This window comes from Biomphalaria glabrata, chromosome 6 (assembly GCF_947242115.1).
Source record: "Biomphalaria glabrata chromosome 6, xgBioGlab47.1, whole genome shotgun sequence".
In the NCBI taxonomy this organism is placed as follows: Eukaryota; Metazoa; Mollusca; class Gastropoda; family Planorbidae; genus Biomphalaria; species Biomphalaria glabrata.
Window position 1 is genome coordinate 2,789,510 of NC_074716.1, and position 21,428 is coordinate 2,810,937.

General features: G+C 34.8%; 1 protein-coding gene across 10 annotated transcripts in view; it reads left to right on the top strand.

Moving 5' to 3' along the window:
• Positions 1 to 21,428, top strand: part of LOC106051473 (uncharacterized) — a 116,011-nt gene that overhangs the window by 84,922 nt on the left and 9,661 nt on the right. For 7 of the 10 annotated variants that reach the window (XM_056033467.1, XM_056033472.1, XM_056033468.1 and 4 more), the window contains 17 exons: positions 5,222 to 5,407; positions 5,581 to 5,736; positions 6,422 to 6,631; positions 7,184 to 7,329; positions 7,728 to 7,913; positions 9,191 to 9,302; positions 11,410 to 11,580; positions 12,093 to 12,328; positions 12,718 to 12,937; positions 13,971 to 14,162; positions 14,430 to 14,627; positions 15,478 to 15,594; positions 16,099 to 16,210; positions 16,615 to 16,745; positions 17,690 to 17,716; positions 18,805 to 18,922; positions 20,402 to 20,455. In XM_056033467.1, the coding sequence (XP_055889442.1) occupies positions 5,222 to 5,407; positions 5,581 to 5,736; positions 6,422 to 6,631; positions 7,184 to 7,329; positions 7,728 to 7,913; positions 9,191 to 9,302; positions 11,410 to 11,580; positions 12,093 to 12,328; positions 12,718 to 12,937; positions 13,971 to 14,162; positions 14,430 to 14,627; positions 15,478 to 15,594; positions 16,099 to 16,210; positions 16,615 to 16,745; positions 17,690 to 17,716; positions 18,805 to 18,922; positions 20,402 to 20,455 (2,572 nt within the window). The remainder of the gene's footprint in view (positions 1 to 5,221; positions 5,408 to 5,580; positions 5,737 to 6,421; positions 6,632 to 7,183; positions 7,330 to 7,727; positions 7,914 to 9,190; positions 9,303 to 11,409; positions 11,581 to 12,092; positions 12,329 to 12,717; positions 12,938 to 13,970; positions 14,163 to 14,429; positions 14,628 to 15,477; positions 15,595 to 16,098; positions 16,211 to 16,614; positions 16,746 to 17,689; positions 17,717 to 18,804; positions 18,923 to 20,401; positions 20,456 to 21,428) is intronic. The other 3 variants (XM_056033476.1, XM_056033474.1, XM_056033477.1) reach the window with 3 other exon arrangements.

Consider the following 21,428-nt stretch of genomic DNA (forward strand, 5'->3'; position numbering starts at 1 on the left):
TTAGTGGACTTTCTCTAAACACCTGTAAGTTATAACATGGACTTCTTCTATGCACCTGTAAGTTATAACATGGACTTCTATACACCAGTAAGTTTGAACCATTGAGTTAGTGGACTTCCTCTATACACCTGTAAGTTATAACATGGACTTCTTCTATGCACCTGTAAGTTATAACATGGACTTCTATACACCAGTAAGTTTGAACCATTGAGTTAGTGGACTTCCTCTATACACCTGTAAGTTATAAAATGGAATTCTTCTATACACCTGTAAGTTATAACATGGACTTCTATACACCAGTAAGTTTGAACCATTGAGTTAGTGGACTTCCTCTATACACCTGTAAGTTATAAAATGGACTTCTTCTATACACCTGTAAGTTATAAAATGGACTTCTTCTATACACCTGTAAGTTATACCATGGACTTCCTCTATACAACTGTAAGTTATAACATGGACTTCCTCTATTCACCTGTAAGTTATAACATGGACTTCCTCTATACACCTGTAAGTTATAACATGGACTTCTTCTATGCACCTGTAAGTTATAACATGGACTTCTTCTATTCACCTGTAAGTTATAACATGGACTTCTTCTATACACCAGTAAGTTTGAACCATTGAGTTAGTGGACTTTCTCTAAACACCTGTAAGTTATAACATTGAGTTAGTGGACTTTCTGTAAACACCTGTAAGTTATAACATTGAGTTAGTGTACTTTCTCTAAACACCTGTAAGTTATAACATTGAGTTAGTGGACTTTCTCTAAACACCTGTAAGTTATAACATGGACTTCTTCTATGCACCTGTAAGTTATAACATGGACTTCTATACACCAGTAAGTTTGAACCATTGAGTTAGTGGACTTCCTCTATACACCTGTAAGTTATAAAATGGACTTCTTCTATACACCTGTAAGTTATAACATGGACTTCTTCTATACACCAGTAAGTTTGAACCATTGAGTTAGTGGACTTCCTTTATAAACCTGTAAGTTATAACATTGAGTTTGTGGATTTTCTCTAAACACCTGTAAGTTATAACATTGAGTTTGTAGACTTTCTCTAAACACCTGTAAGTTATAACATGGACTTTCTCTATTCACCTGTAAGTTATAACATGAACTTCTTCTATGCACCTGTAAGTTATAACATTGAGTTAGTGGACTTTCTCTTAACACCTGTAAGTTATAACATTGAGTTAGTGGACTTTCTCTAAACACCTGTAAGTTATAACATTGAGTTTGTGGACTTTCTCTAAACACCTGTAAGTTATAACATGGACTTTCTCTATTCACCTGTAAGTTATAACATGGACTTCTTCTATGCACCTGTAAGTTATAACATGGACTTCCTCTATACACCTGTAAGTTATAACATGGACTTCTTCTATTCACCTGTAAGTTATAACATGGACTTCTTCTATACACCAGTAAGTTTGAACCATTGAGTTAGTGGACTTCCTCTATACACCTGTAAGTTATAACATGGACTTCCTCTATTCACCTGTAAGTTATAACATGGACTTCCTCTATACACCTGTAAGTTATAACATGGACTTCTTCTATGCACCTGTAAGTTATAACATGGACTTCTTCTATTCACCTGTAAGTTATAACATGGACTTCTTCTATACACCAGTAAGTTTGAACCATTGAGTTAGTGGACTTTCTCTATACACCTGTAAGTTATAACATTGAGTTAGTGGACTTTCTGTAAACACCTGTAAGTTATAACATTGAGTTAGTGGACTTTCTGTAAACACCTGTAAGTTATAACATTGAGTTAGTGGACTTTCTCTAAACACCTGTAAGTTATAACATTGAGTTAGTGGACTTTCTCTAAACACCTGTAAGTTATAACATGGACTTCTTCTATGCACCTGTAAGTTATAACATGGACTTCTATACACCAGTAAGTTTAAACCATTGAGTTAGTGGACTTCCTCTATACACCTGTAAGTTATAACATGGACTTCTTCTATGCACCTGTAAGTTATAACATGGACTTCTATACACCAGTAAGTTTGAACCATTGAGTTAGTGGACTTCCTCTATACACCTGTAAGTTATAAAATGGAATTCTTCTATACACCTGTAAGTTATAACATGGACTTCTATACACCAGTAAGTTTGAACCATTGAGTTAGTGGACTTCCTCTATACACCTGTAAGTTATAAAATGGACTTCTTCTATACACCTGTAAGTTATAAAATGGACTTCTTCTATACACCTGAAAGTTATACCATGGACTTCCTCTATACAACTGTAAGTTATACCATGGACTTTCTCTATGCACCTGTAAGTTATAACATTGAGTTAGTGGACTTTCTCTAAACACCTGTAAGTTATAACATTGAGTTTGTGGACTTTCTCTAAACACCTGTAAGTTATAACATGGACTTCTTCTATGCACCTGTAAGTTATAACATGGACTTCTTCTATACACCTGTAAGTTATAACATGGACTTCTATACACCAGTAAGTTTGAACCATTGAGTTAGTGGACTTCCTCTATACACCTGTAAGTTATAAAATGGACTTCTTCTATACACCTGTAAGTTATAACATGGACTTCTTCTATACACCAGTAAGTTTGAACCATTGAGTTAGTGGACTTCCTCTATACACCTGTAAGTTATAAAATGGACTTCTTCTATACACCTGTAAGTTATACCATGGACTTCCTCTATACAACTGTAAGTTATAACATGGACTTCCTCTATTCACCTGTAAGTTATAACATGGACTTCCTCTATACACCTGTAAGTTATAACATGGACTTCTTCTATGCACCTGTAAGTTATAACATGGACTTCTTCTATTCACCTGTAAGTTATAACATGGACTTCTTCTATACACCAGTAAGTTTGAACCATTGAGTTAGTGGACTTTCTCTAAACACCTGTAAGTTATAACATTGAGTTAGTGGACTTTCTGTAAACACCTGTAAGTTATAACATTGAGTTAGTGTACTTTCTCTAAACACCTGTAAGTTATAACATTGAGTTAGTGGACTTTCTCTAAACACCTGTAAGTTATAACATGGACTTCTTCTATGCACCTGTAAGTTATAACATGGACTTCTATACACCAGTAAGTTTGAATCATTGAGTTAGTGGACTTCCTCTATACACCTGTAAGTTATAAAATGGACTTCTTCTATACACCTGTAAGTTATAACATGGACTTCTTCTATACACCAGTAAGTTTGAACCATTGAGTTAGTGGACTTCCTCTATACACCTGTAAGTTATAAAATGGACTTCTTCTATACACCTGTAAGTTATACCATGGACTTCCTCTATACAACTGTAAGTTATACCATGGACTTTCTCTATGCACCTGTAAGTTATAACATTGAGTTAGTGGACTTTCTCTAAACACCTGTAAGTTATAACATTGAGTTTGTGGACTTTCTCTAAACACCTGTAAGTTATAACATGGACTTCTTCTATGCACCTGTAAGTTATAACATGGACTTCTTCTATACACCTGTAAGTTATAACATGGACTTCTATACACCAGTAAGTTTGAACCATTGAGTTAGTGGACTTCCTCTATACACCTGTAAGTTATAAAATGGACTTCTTCTATACACCTGTAAGTTATAACATGGACTTCTTCTATACACCAGTAAGTTTGAACCATTGAGTTAGTGGACTTCCTCTATACACCTGTAAGTTATAAAATGGACTTCTTCTATACACCTGTAAGTTATACCATGGACTTCCTCTATACAACTGTAAGTTATAACATGGACTTCCTCTATTCACCTGTAAGTTATAACATGGACTTCCTCTATACACCTGTAAGTTATAACATGGACTTCTTCTATGCACCTGTAAGTTATAACATGGACTTCTTCTATTCACCTGTAAGTTATAACATGGACTTCTTCTATACACCAGTAAGTTTGAACCATTGAGTTAGTGGACTTTCTCTAAACACCTGTAAGTTATAACATTGAGTTAGTGGACTTTCTGTAAACACCTGTAAGTTATAACATTGAGTTAGTGTACTTTCTCTAAACACCTGTAAGTTATAACATTGAGTTAGTGGACTTTCTCTAAACACCTGTAAGTTATAACATGGACTTCTTCTATGCACCTGTAAGTTATAACATGGACTTCTATACACCAGTAAGTTTGAACCATTGAGTTAGTGGACTTCCTCTATACACCTGTAAGTTATAAAATGGACTTCTTCTATACACCTGTAAGTTATAACATGGACTTCTTCTATACACCAGTAAGTTTGAACCATTGAGTTAGTGGACTTCCTCTATACACCTGTAAGTTATAAAATGGACTTCTTCTATACACCTGTAAGTTATACCATGGACTTCCTCTATACAACTGTAAGTTATACCATGGACTTTCTCTATGCACCTGTAAGTTATAACATTGAGTTAGTGGACTTTCTCTAAACACCTGTAAGTTATAACATTGAGTTTGTGGACTTTCTCTAAACACCTGTAAGTTATAACATGGACTTCTTCTATGCACCTGTAAGTTATAACATGGACTTCTTCTATACACCTGTAAGTTATAACATGGACTTCTATACACCAGTAAGTTTGAACCATTGAGTTAGTGGACTTCCTCTATACACCTGTAAGTTATAAAATGGACTTCTTCTATACACCTGTAAGTTATAACATGGATTTCTTCTATACACCAGTAAGTTTGAACCATTGAGTTAGTGGACTTCCTCTATACACCTGTAAGTTATAAAATGGACTTCTTCTATACACCTGTAAGTTATACCATGGACTTCCTCTATACAACTGTAAGTTATACCATGGACTTTCTCTATGCACCTGTAAGTTATAACATTGAGTTAGTGGACTTCATCTATACACCTGCAAGTTATAGCATTGAGTTAGACTTAATTAAGCTAGAATGACACATGAACTTACAACAGAGACTTAGACAGTAACACACTAAATTAATGTGAACATATTCTCATGATGTTACACAAACATGAACACGTGTCAACTATTTCACCACATCTCTATACACTTGTAAGTTATAAAAGTTAGTGGTTAAGTTAGTGATTCAGTTAGTGGACTTCCTCTATACACCTGTAAGTTATAAAATTGAGTTTAATTTCTTTCTGTTCTTCAACCATCATAAAAATAAATGTTAATACATTTTGACTTTTTATTCAGTTTTATGGCTTTGTTTTCATTTAGTAACACTCCTTTTTTTTTTTTAAAGCTGGACAATATCGCCTTACAAAGACTGCAGCTACCAACTACAAGGCTTATGTTGGAAAACGCATGCTTCCTGATTCAAGATGCCAGCATGACCGCTTGGCCCCTTATCTGTGACCCAACATCAAGAGCCATTGATTGGTTGAGGCTTTATTTCACCGGAAAACAGTTTGTGGAAGTTAAATATCATGTAAATATTTGTTCTAATTTAACTCTTGCTCCAAGAGATCAATATTTTAATATAGGAGAGTGTTTTCATTTCTAGTAAATGTTATAATATATGATGATTTGAGATAATAATTGTTTTATTTCTAGTATAAAAATTTTGCATACAAATTGTTAATTTCTTTGTTTTCAATATAGGAAGTCAGATCTCAACTAGAAAATTGTTTGGCAGATGGCACTCCATTACTGGTGACAGACTGTGATTTACAATCCTTAGTAAAAGACAAAAGATTCATTAATACAATACAGACCTGCAGCAGTTTTATCAATGGCAAGTCAAGGTTCAAAGTCATTGTAAGTAGCAGTGTTGCATAGAAACCAGTCAAAGGTTTATGTGAATATTAAAATAGAGTAACAGGCCAAAGTCTAGAATAGAAAATCAAAGCTGGATATTCTAATTAGTTCCCTTTTTAAAAAATTGGAGACTTCTTGACAAACTTTTAAAATTGTGTAGTCCCTTAAGTATCATTATACTTTTTTATCTTCTGATTTTTTCATAATTCAATAAAAACATTTAAACATTTGCCAAAATTTCTTTCATGTACCTCTAGATGTGGAGGCGCAGCTACTGAGCGTTAAAGCGCTTGGCTTCTGAACCAGGGGTTCTTGGTTCGAACCCTGGTGAAGACTGGGATTTTTAATTTCTGGATCTTTTGGCACCTCTTGAGTCCACCCGGCTCTAATGGGTACCTGACATTAGTTGGGGAAAAGTAAAGGCGGTTGGTCATTGTGCTGGCCACATGACACCCTCATTAACCGTAGGCCACAGAATCATGACCTTTACATCATCTGCCCTATAGACCACAGGGTCTGAAAGGGGAACTTTTTTACTTTTTACCTCTAGATGTATTAGTACATAACATTTTGAAAATGTCCTTTTTTTTCTGAATTATTTTCATTTTTGCTTTTATAACTTTTTTTCAGCTCTTTCTTCAATTATGTCTATACTAGTATTCTTTTTTAAAAATGTTTTCTCCAGGTGACAGATCATGAGGTAGAATGTGACCCCAAATTCAGAATGTTCCTTCATACAACGAGTGAGCCCCACGTGTGCCCATCAGAACTAGCTGCCTGCACTAGTGTCACATTCTTTCAACAGTCTCGGGCGGACGTTGAGGAGGAGCTTCTGGACATCTTCATGGCTCAAGAGAAATCTCGACTAAACAATGAGCTGACAACTCTGAGACAGGTTATTAGCTTTTTTTTTTTTTTGACTTTCAGAAAAGAAGGTCATCCCCTCTAAGCCCCACACCTTTTTGTAGGATGGAAGAAGATAGAAATAAGCAGAAATGAACTCTGGACCAACAACAGTACAAATGTTCATACCACACATAAAGTTCCCCTTTCAGACCTTGCGATCTATAGGGCAGATAATGTAAAGGTCATCTGTTTCTATGGCCTACGGTTAATGAGCGTGGCCAGCACAACAACCAACTGCCTTTACTTTTCCCCAATTAATGTCAGATACCCAATAGAGCTTGGTGGACTAAGAGGCACCCAAAGATCCCAAAAGTAAAAATCCCAGGATTCAAACCTGGGACCCCCGGTTCGGAAGCCAAAGTGCTTTCAACCCATATCCACATACCAAATGGCTAGGCAGTAATAAGTAACATTTCTGATTAAGTCCAGCATTCAAAACCTTGCTCTAAAATTGTGTTGTGTGGTTAAAGATCATTTAAATTCAAAGCAAAGTTAACTATTATTTTAGAAATCTCTTAATTTGTTTGAAACGAAATGACAGGAGAAACAAGAAAATATGGAGATGTCTGAGAAGATAGAGTGCCAAATGAAAGACCAGCTCTCTAGTGACGTAAGATTAATGAATGATCTCCTGGCAACTAAAAAACTGTCAGAACTAAGAAAGCAATTTGAAGAAACACAAGAAAGGTAAGGGAAGTAATTGTTTCATTAATGTTAACTCTTTCTCTCCTATTTGACAATACCATTGTTGATTTGACCTGATTAAATTAAATTAATGTTTAATTTTATAAACTTTGTGTTCTATAAAAAGAGCATGCATTCCCCTTTAATTCTAAACCAAACAAAACATTTTTTGATAACAAACGACAAAGCTTAATTATAACAGGGTAGCCAAACAGTAATTAGCAAAATACTACGGAGAGAAAGAGTTGATATATATTATCTGCTAATGTTTCCATAATGTAGACTCGATATTACTTATAAAATTTAATTACTTGTATACTAATTAGGTCTCGATTGAACATTAATTGCTTGAACATTTCTAAGACAAATTGTGAAACAATAAAAAAAAATAAAAATTTCAGTCAATCTCGTGTGCTGACTGCTGAAGATTCTATTTATAAAGCCAGAGAAAGTTATCGACAGATTGCTCAGAGAGCAGCAGTTTGTTTCGACACAACCCAATATCTGAGAGAAATCAACGGATTGTATCAGAGCTCATTCAAACAGTTTGTAACTGTATATCAGACAGCTATCGCTCACTCGGAAAGGTCAGTTAGCTCTATTGATGTTTCTTTATTTTCTTGTAGACCTAATCCGACATAACAAAATTTGTTTTTCACTGCATTGTTTTGAATAGTAACATAGAAATGTATTCTAAAATTGAGATTCTCTTCTAGACAACCTACACCCATTAAACCACTGTTACATCAGATCTGAAAGAAGTGGTCATCTCCTTTCCAATAGGACTAAAATCCCACTTTCGGTCAGAGTGTTACAAGGTCATTTGTCATCATCGAGAAGTACATAGAAGTCTAATTCATAAAGTGCTGGTTGTGAATGTCTGCATGTGATTCGTGTTAAATGTTGTTCATATTGTTCAATTGTAGTCAAACTGAATTTCCATTCGATTGGACCAATAAAAATTATCTTATCTTATCTTATTTGTCATATATTTAAAAAAGTGGAACATTTTAAGTTGGGAAAACAAATCAGCAGACTCTCTACGTAGGATAAAGTAAAATTATCCTTTGACCAAGTGTTGAGGGGGGGAGTTTTTGAGATAAATACTGATAACCTTCCTCATTTAGGTGTCTCTTGGGCAATAAATATTGGACATTGCCTAATCATACTGACCTTCTTTTAAATGCCTAACAAATGTCTTGTTTTTCATCAGAGTGTTATAAACATTTCTAAATTTTACAGTTGAAAACCATATCTTGGTATAGTACTAAAGTATAGCAATAGCCATTAACTGTTGATGCATTTTTACTTATATACTCTTTGCGAAGCACTGATTGAATTTTTTTTCCTTTGCAAGGCATTCAGAACTAGGTGCTTAAAACAAGTAATAATTTAAATTTCTTCAATCTCAAGACTCTTTTGTGTGTAAGCCAAACACTCATAATGAACTTTAATTATGAAAAGGGTTTAAAATTCAGTTTTTTTTTTAGAAGATTTATTGCAAACCTTTGTTCTGAGTGTGATTGAGAGACCAGGTACTCTTGAACTTGGCTTGTCTTAGTTACCTATGAAGGGGGCTCAGGTTAGACATCCGACTCGGGCAGAGTTGTGTTTATTGAGTGCCTAAAGGCTGCATGGAAAACATTCTCCCAGACAACCTTTCTTCCCCACTGGTCCACAAATGAGATTGGACCATAGTGCTCTGAGCATGCTATAAGCATGAAAGTAGCGCTATTTAAAAGCTATAATTATTATTATTACTGCAACCTCTATTCAAAGATTTAAAGACTCATTTTGATTTGAATGAAGAATGTTTATATAGTTATTCACACAGTTGATTGTTCCATCTATCCCAACATATCAGGTCCTCCATGAAGGCAGTAATAGACAGACTGACTTACAGCTCCTTCTTAACAGCAGCCAGAGGACTTTTGGAGAGAGACAGAGTTGTCTTTGCACTCTTGTTGGCTATTGAGGTACTGTGTCAAAGTTCAATAACTCATTTAGTTCCCCGAATGGAGTTTTTCAAGTTTTTTTTTAAATTCTTTAGTTTTGCAATCTTGGAGAGCTATATTAATAAAACAATTGTGAAATTCTATATAGAAAAAAAACATGTATATCCTCCATGGGCGTAGCCAGGATTTTTTTTCGGGGAGGGTTTTGGGGGGGATTCCACCCCCCACCCCCGACCTCCCCCCCCCCCCCGCGGAAAAAAAAATATATATGTGTGTGTGTACATAATTAATCTTTATTACATTCTGACCCTTTCGGGAGACATTTATTGTTTATTGTAGACTCCCCGCCCTTGCTAGCAAGGGGGTCTGGGGGAGTTCGCAGCACTCCCCCAGCGCGGGGCGAAGCCCCGCCGCCGAGCACTATTTCTGGTATTGAAAGCCAACAAAATGCATAGTCTGAGGTATCTACAGTGCATTATCTTGCTATTAAAAAGTTTTATTTCAAAAACCTAATGTGCTATTCTTACTGACTTAGACCATCTCGCGCCGTTCGGCGCATTTTCCGGCAAGCTGTTTCCGCAACTCTTATTTTGAGTAATTCATTTTGTCGGAAAACATGTCCCGCAAAACCTCATGCGACGCTCTGTCACAACCTTACTAAGGATTCGACTCCCAGTTCGGCACATGATTTCTTTGATTTAGACCCGATCTCTATGACTGACTCCTAAAATCTGTCTTAGCCATCTTTGTTGAGACACATTTAATGATTTTCAATTTCGGCAGAAGACTATTCACACTTAATTAATGGAGCCCAAGCCACTGGTAGAAATTTGTAACCTTTCTTGACTACGCTCTTGGAATTACATGCCTGTATTTCGCTTTAGATTTTATATCGAAAAGGAAAGATTTTTTCGTCAAATCATCTGTTGAGGGGTTTTAAACTAAAAAATCTCTGTTTTTTTTTTGTTTGTTTTGTTTTTAATTCAAAACCCCATTTAGCTACGATCATAGAATTTGGTGACTGTAGTTTGCTTTAAAATTATATTGAAGAGATAGGTTTTCAACTCTAAACGCTCTGTAGGGGAATTTTAAACTCAAAACCATCTGGAGGGGTTTTAAACTTTAAAGAAAAAGCCATCTGGAGGAAGGGGATTTAAACTCAAAACCCCTTTGGCTACGCTCATAGATTTTATAGTGTGTAATTTGCTTTTTTTTTATATTGAAGAGATACTTTTTAGCTTCAAACCCCAACTGGAAAAGGGGGGGGGGTTAAACTCAAAACCCCTTTGGCTACGCTCATATCGTAAATTTTGGATAGGGTTTTAAAATCAAAATCTTCCTCAACTGTGTTGTTGGAATTTGGGGATTGTTGTTTGCATTTTTTTTGTTTTGTTTTATAGAAGAGGGGGATTTCACTGCAAAAACCTCTGGTAGGGGGTTTAAAATTAAAAAACCCCTGTAGGGGGTTTTAAACTCAAAGCCCCCTGGTAGAGGGATTTGTATCTCAAAACCCCCTGATAGGGGTTTTTTAAATCTCAAAACCCCCTGGTAGGGGGATTTAAACTCAAAACCCCATGGTAGAGGGTTTTCAACTCAAAACTGCCTCGGCTGTGCTGTGGTAAGTGATGATTTAGTATTAAAATCTCACTTAAAATAAACAAAATGAAAGCAAAAATCAGTCACTTAATTCCGTCCCCCCCCCCCCCCCCGCAGGGGGGGGGGTTATTTCATTTCGGGGGGGGTTTGAACCCCAAGAACCCCCCCCTGGCTACGCCCATGATATCCTCTATGGAATTTTACGTCTCTAGAGATCATCTTATTCTATTGAAATTTCTTGTGTGATTAAAGAGGCCAATCCAGGAGCACATACCACATGACCAGACAGCCAATTTTATAATCTAATAAGGACTTAATATTTACTAGGTAAATTAAAGACTGGTCACTCATCTAGCCACACAACTCCCACATTCATCTTTGCCACATCAGACTACAGTTTAATTCTTTCCCACTTCTTGGACTTTATTTAAAATTTACTTAATGGCTCATTGTACTGAAGACACAATACCCTGATAATTTTTTTTTTTCCTTTTAAAGACAAATGTATAATTTTTCAAATTGTCCTGACCAGGTGGAAGACTCTCTTGGCAATGTTGGTCCAGGTGAGAGAGAGTTTGTTATCTCCCCTAACTTCAGCTCTGTGGTCATGTCAGCCATGGGCAGCAACAACACGGACTCTCATATAATGCAAGTGAAGAAATCCTTTGATTGGATGACAGATGACCAGTTCCACAACCTTCAGGTATCCTATATTTCATTAGAACAGGGGGTCTTTATTTCAAATCAGCAAATAGAAAGCTTGTCTTAAATAATGTTAAGTCTTGGGAAAAGTGCAGGCACGGTGGCTGAGTGGTAAAGCACTTGGCTTCCAAACCGAGGGGTCCCGAGTTTGAAATTTTAGGGTGCCTCTGAGTCCACCCAGTTCTAATGGGTACCTCACAATAGTTGGATAAAAGTAAAGGCAGTTGGCCACATGACATTAACTGTTGACCATAGAAACAGATGACTTTAACATCATCTGCACCATAGCTTGCAAGGTCTGAGAGGAGAACTTCACGTTTTTCCTTAGGAAAATTACTAAAAATATTTTTATTTTATAATTCAATAATTTTGTGTTCCTTTATTTGCATAAAGATTGTGCCTCTTAACACCTTGATAACATCCACTCTTCTCTTCCTTGCTTGCTTCCGTCAGATCTTCTTTCTATTTCAATATGTACACACAGATTGATTAACTGGCATTGAAATGTTTCAGATCCTGGCCACCCACTTTGATTGGTTCAGAGACATGTTTGACAGAATGCCAAAAGATGGAAGAGAAACTCAATGGAGAAATCTTTGTGAGAGTGATCTCCCTGAGAATGTTCCTCTGCCTGATAGGATGGATGATGTTCTAAAAGCTATCCACAGACTTTGTATAGTCAGAGCAGTTAGAAATGACCGACTGCTTCAAGCTAGCTCCAATTTTGTCAGCACTGTATTGGGCAAAAAGTATGAATATTTCTTGAAGATTGTTTCGTTGTAATGTAACTTAAAATTATTTTTTTTGTTTTCATTAAGTTCTCTTTTAAATAAAATATTTTTTTTTTTAAGATTTCTAATTAAAACCCAGGCTTTTGTCAATTATTTGGTTGATTTATTACAAATGATTAGTTTTTTTTTAAATATTATAGTTTATTACCAAGATTATTGTTAAGAGTTTTCTTATTTTTATCCTTTAAAAAAAAATGCAACTTTACAGTTTAGAAGTAGTTTTTTTTTTTTTAATTCTTTTTTTTAGAATTGTCTACCCAAAAAGGCTTATCAAAAGTGTAGAAAATATCACTTAAGCTGATGTATTTATATATTTATTGAATTTAATTTCCTATTCTTTTTCACAGATATATAACTGATATATCATTAGACCTGCCAACTGTCCTTAGACAAAGTAGTTTCACATTGCCAATTTTATTGCTGTTCCGCACTGAGGCAGAATTGACTTTGAGAGTGTTTCAAGAGTTTGCTGTGAAGAAACAGACCAAGTTCTTGACGATTGTGTTGACGGATAACTTGTCAGATGAAAGATCTGTCAAAAAACAAATACACAGAGGCATGACAGAGGTAACTATGACCACTCAATGAATTGGTTTCAGTATGATTTGTAAAATGTTTGTTTGTAAAATGTTTTACATATTTTGGATGTTCCTTCAGAGTTGAAGATAGTTTACTTCCTAGTCCAAACCTCCCGCAGGACAATGGGGGATGGGAGCGGGCAGGGTTTGAACCCTCGACCGCCGATAAATCCGAACGACAGTCCAGCGCGCAAACCGCACGACCAGGCAGCCTTGATACCTTGACTTGATAGCTGCAGCTTTGATTTTTAGGCTTAACACTTGCAGCTTGACTTAGACATGATACATGCAGTTTTCATATATGACTTTCATGATACATGCAGTTTTGATATATGACTTTCTTGTTATGTATTAATAACAATAAAAAATAACATTCACTGTGACCAATAGTAGTTATTAGCTTATTTAGTAGAGGACAAGATAAACAAAAATGTCCCTTTTTATTTTATAATGAACTTATTACAAATGTTTTCTATACTAATTTGTCTTGTTTGCTTCTTTGGAAAGAAGTCTTAAATTAAGTTCTAACTAGGACAAAGGTTTTATAAAAAAACTATAACTGTAACCATATTGATAAATATTCTTAAGAACAATTTATCAATGAAAAAAAAAAGTACTCCTTTACATACCTAGGGCTGATGATATAAAGGACATCTGTTTCTCTGATACAATGCTAATAAGGATGTCATGTGGCCAGCACTATGACCAATCCCCAAACTAGTGTCAGGTACCCATCAGAGTTGGGTGGACTCAGGGTTGACCTAAAAAAAATTGTGAAAATCAAAATCTCAGACCCAGATTTAAACCAGAGACCCCTGAGTGGGAAGTAACACTTTCTGTAACTTCTTACTTTCTGTAACTCTTACTTTCTGTAATTCTTACTTTCTGTAACTCTTACTTTCTGTAATTCTTACTTTCTGTAACTTCTTACTTTCTGTAACTCTTACTTTCTGTAACTCTTACTTTCTGTAACTCTTACTTTCTGTTGTGTAACATACAATTTTGTTTTTCAATCTCTCCAGGGCCTCTGGGTGTTACTTCACAATGCACACAACAGTCCACGTCTGCTGAACTCTCTAGAGTCTATACTGAATGAAGGAACTGATCCAAGTGATTCCAATTTTAGACTCTGGGTTTCCTCCCATGTGGATACCAACAACATTCCTGTCAGATTTTTACAGAACTCTCTCCGATTGTTTGTTGACAGTCCCAAGGTAACAGATGTGTTATAGTTTCATTTTAACCTCATTTCAAGCTGATTTCAATGGACAACTAATAATTTTTTAGGCACAGGCAACTACTTTGTTTCTTTGGTACAAGCAACTCTTTCTTTAATAAGATTTGATTTTAAATGATTTGTTCCCTTCTTAAAGATGGCAAGTCTTATCAACATTTCAGTTCTTTTAATGTAAAACATACTGCAACTACTACATAAAGGATTCTATAAATATTTTAGTAACTAATTTCATGTTGTTTTCTAGGTAATGAAAGATTGCCTGTCTCGCAGCTTGACATGGATGGAGCCTGATATTTTAAGACAATCCAACAGGCCAGATTGGCCTGCCATGCTGCACAACCTTTGTTATCTCCATGCCGCTGTTCATCTTAGAACTAGATTTGGAGGCGGAGGCTGGAACTTGCCTCATGAGTTTTCTCAAATCGGTTTCCGTGAACTTCAAGTAAATACTTAACATTTTAGTCAATCTCTTATCTCCCTTGAAGCAGACTGTAAATGTAATGTTTAGAGATGTGGCGTTGATATAGTGTGACTATAGAGGGACTGGTCACTACTACTGTGTCGCGAATGCATAGGATGCTGGGTTCGTGCTTCCTGGACACGTGACAAACATATATACCACAAATTGACTTAAGTCCGTTTCAGCAGACAAATATAAAATTTATTTGACAACAACAATAATAATACTGCTCTTCTTGTTAGTGCTACAAGTCAAGAAAATTGTATCCGCGTAACAGCGGTATAAAAAATATCCAATACGTTAAACTCTCCAGAGTATATTACAAATCACGTCCGCATCTCAGTGGGTAACACTGTACAGAATAATCCAGAATAATACTAGAAATACATGTCTCAAAAAGACCACTGGCATCAACTGCCCAAAAGATACTTCCAGTTACAACTCGACTAAAATGCTACTACTAAAATCATATTTGACCGCCCGGTCTAAAGGATACTACTTGACTGACTTGACTGAACTGAAAGTCAACTTTATTCATTCTACTTCCTGTTTTCTACATCAGGAATTCCACGTGTCTTTTAAACTCTTAACATGACGTGAACATTAAATCAGGCAATGTCAACTGAGACTGTGATACAGACATTGCTTGAAAAGAGAAGATAATTACGTCCTACACATTCCATGCGTCAATCTAGTCGTGCATGTTATTCAATGACTTCAACTCTTCTAAGTTGTTGGTTTTCCCTGGCTGATTCTCACATCACATTTCTATCTTTTCTATCCTTAGCAAATTTTTTTTTGTGATTTTGTTTTGTATTCTAAAAATTTTCAGGAGGCTGTGCGCTTCACTGTGGGAGAGTTCAAAGATCTTTTATTTGTGATGGCTGCTGATGGAACAATGGTTCCAAGGACAACATCCTGGACTGGAATTAGATTCATGCTTTCTGAGGTAAGTCTCTTTCTTATTATTGCAAGTATGCTTTGAATATATTATTTAGTAGGACAGTAGAGCTAAGTGAACTTGAAAAACAAAGTGCTGTTAATTATTTATTGTATCAGTTGTCATTCTTATGTTGATATGTGCTTGTAACTTGTCCGTAAGAATGTGCTCATGAAATGTTTGCTATGTGTGTTGAATAGTCATTCAGTGTATTAAAGCCATCTTTGCAGACAGGGTTCTCCACTCTGTTGTGTTATTTAGTTCCTAACATTCATAAAAATACATTCTAATCTCTGTCATTGAGTGTTATGCAAAGAATAATGGAAACACATTAAGGATGCATACAACTATAACCACTTTAAAGTTGATAATATTTTTGTTAAAAGTTTGTTCTTTTTTAAATCCTAAAGAGGAGTAAATCTTGAATATTGTTTCCCCCACCCCTTTCAGCATAAACACTATATTGTAGAGAACATATGGAATCTGTCTACATCAATGCATTATGTCTCTTAGATTGTCTATGGCACACACACAACAGATGTCTATGACCAGCAAGCACTGAGTGCTATCGTCGAGTACTGGTGCACCCCAAATGCTGTCAAGAAAGACTTTGAAGTAGCAAGATGTGAGTCTTAAAGAGTTTTAGTAAATGCCTAGGCAAAGTTGGAAATGGAGAAATCATTTCTCACATTGCCTGAATTTTTGGGGCATTCTATAGAATTCCGGATTTCGCACTTTGCCGTAACATATATATAAATTACTTCCTGGGGCTAATAATCTTTTAGAGATCTTATAATTAAAACTATGACAATCATTTTAAGAACCTAATTCAAATCTTCTGCTCATATATCTAACTTAGTGATCTCCCCTTTTTAATAGTCAAAACCAACCAGCTACATTTAAATTTATTGTCACATTCATTTATGACTCATTGAATAAGATACAACTTCTACAAAAGAACAAAATATTTTTTACCTTTTTATAAAACTTTTAAGCAGGTTTATCATTTTTTCTTTCTCTACTTTCTAGTAAAGTATCGGGCCCCAGCAGCATTCTTCAATACCAATGTTAGACTCAACACTTTGATTCAATCGATTGATTCAATCAGTCAGTACTTCCTTGAAGTGCCAGAAGCTTGCCATCTCCATCCTAATATAGAGGTAAGCATATTGCTTCAGATTATTTAGGCTTAGCAGTTTGTCAAGTAACACATAACTGTGACTTTAGGGCAGTGGTTCCCAAACTTTTTCCTTAAGGGAACATTTTGAGTAATTAGTGGAACACGTTGCTTATCATTTTAGAAAGATTAATTCAGGTGGTGACCTACTAGTTAATTACTCAATTTGTTCCTGAAACACCTATTTAGGACTCATGGAACACTGTGGTTCCATGGAACACAGTTTGGGAAACGCTGCTTTAGGGAATTATCTTCCTTCTTTTTGAGTGAATGAATGTTATCCAATGAGGATGGTGGAACGGAAGAAAAGCTCTACAAACTGTAGACCCAGAAATCTGTGCTATTTAGTAACTTCAGAGCTATGGTTTGTTTGTTGACCTGTTTTGGGTGTTCCTTCAGAATTGAAGATGATTACTTTCTAACCCCAAACCTTCCAGCAGGGGGATGTCAGCTGGCAGGGTTCTAATCCAGCACCATTACCATTGAAATGACAGCCCAAAGCTCATCACATGACTAGTTGACTAACCTGTGACCTGAGTGAAATATCTTCTTTCTATTTGTGGGAATATAAAAAATGATCCACAAACAATTACCCAGAAGTCTGTGTTGTTTAAAAAATTAACTATCAGTATTGTCAAACAAAGCCTTAGTTGAGTCTAAGGTGGCATTGAAATTTAGTCATGGTCATTAAGGTTCTCAAATTGTTCATCTCAAACTTTGAATATGTTTTAGAATAATTTTATAATCACTATATACATGTTCATTAAACGAAAAATAATTATATAGGGAAAAAAACTATTTTATGATGTACTAGGTCATTCCCAATCTGTTATAATATACACAAGTTTTATTCAGAAATTCTATTTCTTTTTTAAATCCTGAAATTTTATACAATTAAAGATCATGTTCCCCAACTTATTCTGTTAGCTTTCATGGACGCACACTGGGAATCTGGTGAGTACTGCATGATGGAATCCCCGAATATTTATCCATTCATCAAGAAAGAACTTTAGTTGGATTTAAGAATGGATTTCAGTTTTTCTTAGTTTTTCATTATGCTTGACCATTGTAACTAATGGAACTAAACGGAGAAACAATTATTACAAGCTCAACCCATCATAAAAGCTCGACCCATCTAGTTAAACAATTTTTGTTTAATCTTAAAATTACTCCCCAAGTTTTATTTATCATATTTTCCAAACACTTCTATAGTAGTGTGCTGTTAGTATGTGTATATATATATATATATATATATATATATATATATATATATATATTATTTTTTTTGTTAACTTCATGATAAGAAATTTTTAAAATGATTTATACATAAGCACTTCTATTGACAGCATTAAAATATAATGAAAGAAAATGGGAACTAAGTACAAGAAAGAATATGTTAAAATGTTATACTCTAATGCTGTCCATTATATTTAGATTAAAAATGTAGATGTCCCTCATTTTCTCAGGGCTAAGCTTCACATTTCTATTTAGATATTTGTATATTAAATACTCTTTGAATATTCTTTAATACTGTTACATGTCAATGTTTTCAATTACTTTTTCAATTGTTTTGTTTTATTATATTGTTTTGTTTATTTTGTGTGTTCTAAGCTCCCATTTTTTTTAAATCACAATGTATTTTGTTACTTTTCAGTTTTATTATAAAAATAACCATTTTTTATTACCGTTAAGGAAATTTGTCTTACTATTTGTGTATTACACCAAACAAGGCAAACTATAGAAAACCAAAATATACAATCACACCAGATTCACTCAAAATTAATTGGTGAAATGTTTATATTAGATAGTTGAATTGTATTTAATGATTTTTATATATTAATTATTGTTTCCTGTGTTATATTAGATAGTTGAATTGTATTTAATGATTATTATATATTAATTATTGTTTCCTGTGTTCTGAGCTTCCACTCTTTGAATAGTAGATTAGCTGTGCAGTGGAGGAAGTGGACCCTCTGGTTAAAGACTTAAACTATGGTTTAGGCCAATGTCATCAACATCTATTTTGTTTTTTTTGTTTTCAGACTCTGCTTGGAGATGACCAGTATGTCTTCACCAGGCTCAATAAAATCTTTGACGCCATGCCTGTCTCACCAACTCTGTCTCATAAACTGTTTCCCAGACCGCCGACACCATTTGCAGGTACAAATACATCAGCATTGCTTTATCTAGCTCACTGTTTCTAGAGCAAAGCTGCTATTGTGTATTGTCTTGGCTGTCATGTTAAAATTTCAAAAAACTGAAAGCATTGTTGAAATCCAAATTCACTTGAATGAATTCAATTGGTTCTTTCATTGTCTTGTTCTCCAAGACACACTACTTGTTCTCACAGTGTAAGATTTACACTGTAAAAAAGTCATCCTTCAAGATATGTATAGTGAAGGGGGGCACCAAGAAAGGGACGTCCAAAGAAAAGCTGGCTGGACAGCATAAAAGAAAGAACGGATCTTTCTCTTGATGCCCCGTCAAGAACAGCTGCTGAAAAGTGGAGGGATTTGAATATACAAACTATCACAGCAACTTGTGGCAAAAGTCAAGGGACTGATGAGATGACAAGACAGTTTCTTGTTTTCTAAGACACCTTTCTTTCCTAAGACACCTTTCTTTCCTAGACACCTTTCTTTCCTAGACACCTTTATTTCATAGACACCTTTCTTTTCTAAGACACCTTTCTTTCCTAAGACACATTTATTGTTCTCTAAGACACATTTCTTTCCTAAGACATTTATTGTTCTCTAAGACACCTTTCTTTCCTAAGACACCTTTCTTTCCTGAGACACCTTTCTTTCCTAAGACACATTTATTGTTCTCTAAGACATATTTATTGTTCTCTAAGACACATTTCTTTCATAAGACATCTTTCTTTCCTAAGATACCTATTTCTTTCCTAAAACACCTTTCTTTCCTAAGACACCTCTCTTTCCTTAAGACACCTTTCTTTCTTAGGACACCTTTCTTTCCTAAGATACATTTATTGTTTTCTTAGACACATTTCTTAATTGTTAGCTAAGACACATTTCTAGTTAGCTTAGACACCTTTCTTTCCTAAGACACCTTTCTTTCTTAAGACACCTTTCTTGTTAGCTAAGACACATTTCTTTCCTAAAACACCTTTCTTGTTAGCTAAGACACCTTTTTTCCTAAAACACCTTTCTTTCCTAAGACACTTTTCTTTCCTAAGACACCTTTCTTTCCTAAGACACATTTATTGTTCTATTAGACACATTTCTTTCCTAAGACACCTTTCTTGTTAGCTAAGACACCTTTCTTTCCTAAGACACCTTTCTTTCCTAAGACACTTTTCTTGTTAGCTAAGACACATTTCTTTCCTAAGACACCTTTCTTGTTAGCTAAGACACCTTTTTTCCTAAGACACCGTTCTTTCCTAAGACACATTTCTTATTCTCTAAGATTTCTTGTTTTGTAAAACAAATTTTTGTTCTCTATAAACTAATTTCTTGTTCTTTAAGACATACTTCATTCTTCTCTAAAACCAATTTCTTGTTCTATAAAACTGATATAATTGCATGACCAACAAAAAAAAAAGGTTTCTAGATCCCTTTGGAAAACCATATCACAATAATAACATAGCCACACTCACAATTTTGTTGTTTTTTTTAGCTCGTGCCTCCACAAAATTCAATGAAATTGAGGAAGAATTTGTCCCTAACTCAGGTGATTGTTTGCAGTCAGTTTCTGGTGGCAGTGAAAACTAGAATCAAAATGTTAACATTCATAAGGCCTAAATCAAAATTCTAACATTCATAAGGCCTGTATCAAAATGCTAACATTCATAAGGCCTGAATCAAAATGTTAACATTCATAAGGCCTGTATCAAAATGTTAACATTCATAAGGCCTGAATCAAATTAACATTCATAAGGCCTGAATCAAAATTCTAACATTCATAAGGCCTGTATCAAAATGTTAACATTCATAAGGCCTAAATCAAAAGTCTAACATTCATGAGGCCTGAATCAAAATGCTATTAACATTCATAAGGCCTGAATCAAAATGCTATTAACATTCATAAGGCCTGAATCAAAATGCTATTAACATTCATGAGGCCTGAATCAAAAGTCTAACATTCATGAGGCCTGAATCAAAATTCTAACATTCATGAGGCCTGCTCCAGATGTTGTTCTCTTTTAAATTGTTGTAGTCTTCTACACTGGAGTGGAACTAATACAAACTCAAAAAGTGACTTGAATGGAATAAGATTTTATCTTAACAATGTGTGCTTCTGTTGCAATATATTATTTATTGTGTATAAAAAAATATTTTATTTACTGGGAATATATATAGTGTGTTTCTATATTTAACATAACAATACTTTTACTTTCTTGACATCTTAACTTCTGGACATCTTAACTTTGGACATCTTAACTTCTGGACATCTTAACTTCTTGACATCTTAACTTCTGGACATCTTAACTTCTTGACATTTTAACTTCTGGACATCTTAACTTCTGGACATCTTAACTTCTGGACATCTTAACTTCTTGACATCTTAACTTCTGGACATCTTAACTTCTTGACATTTTAACTTCTTGACATCTTAACTTCTTGACTCTTGTGTATGTGTGCACAAATCAATTAACATTTTCAACATCTACTATAAAACATAATAAACTTCTATCTTATAATCA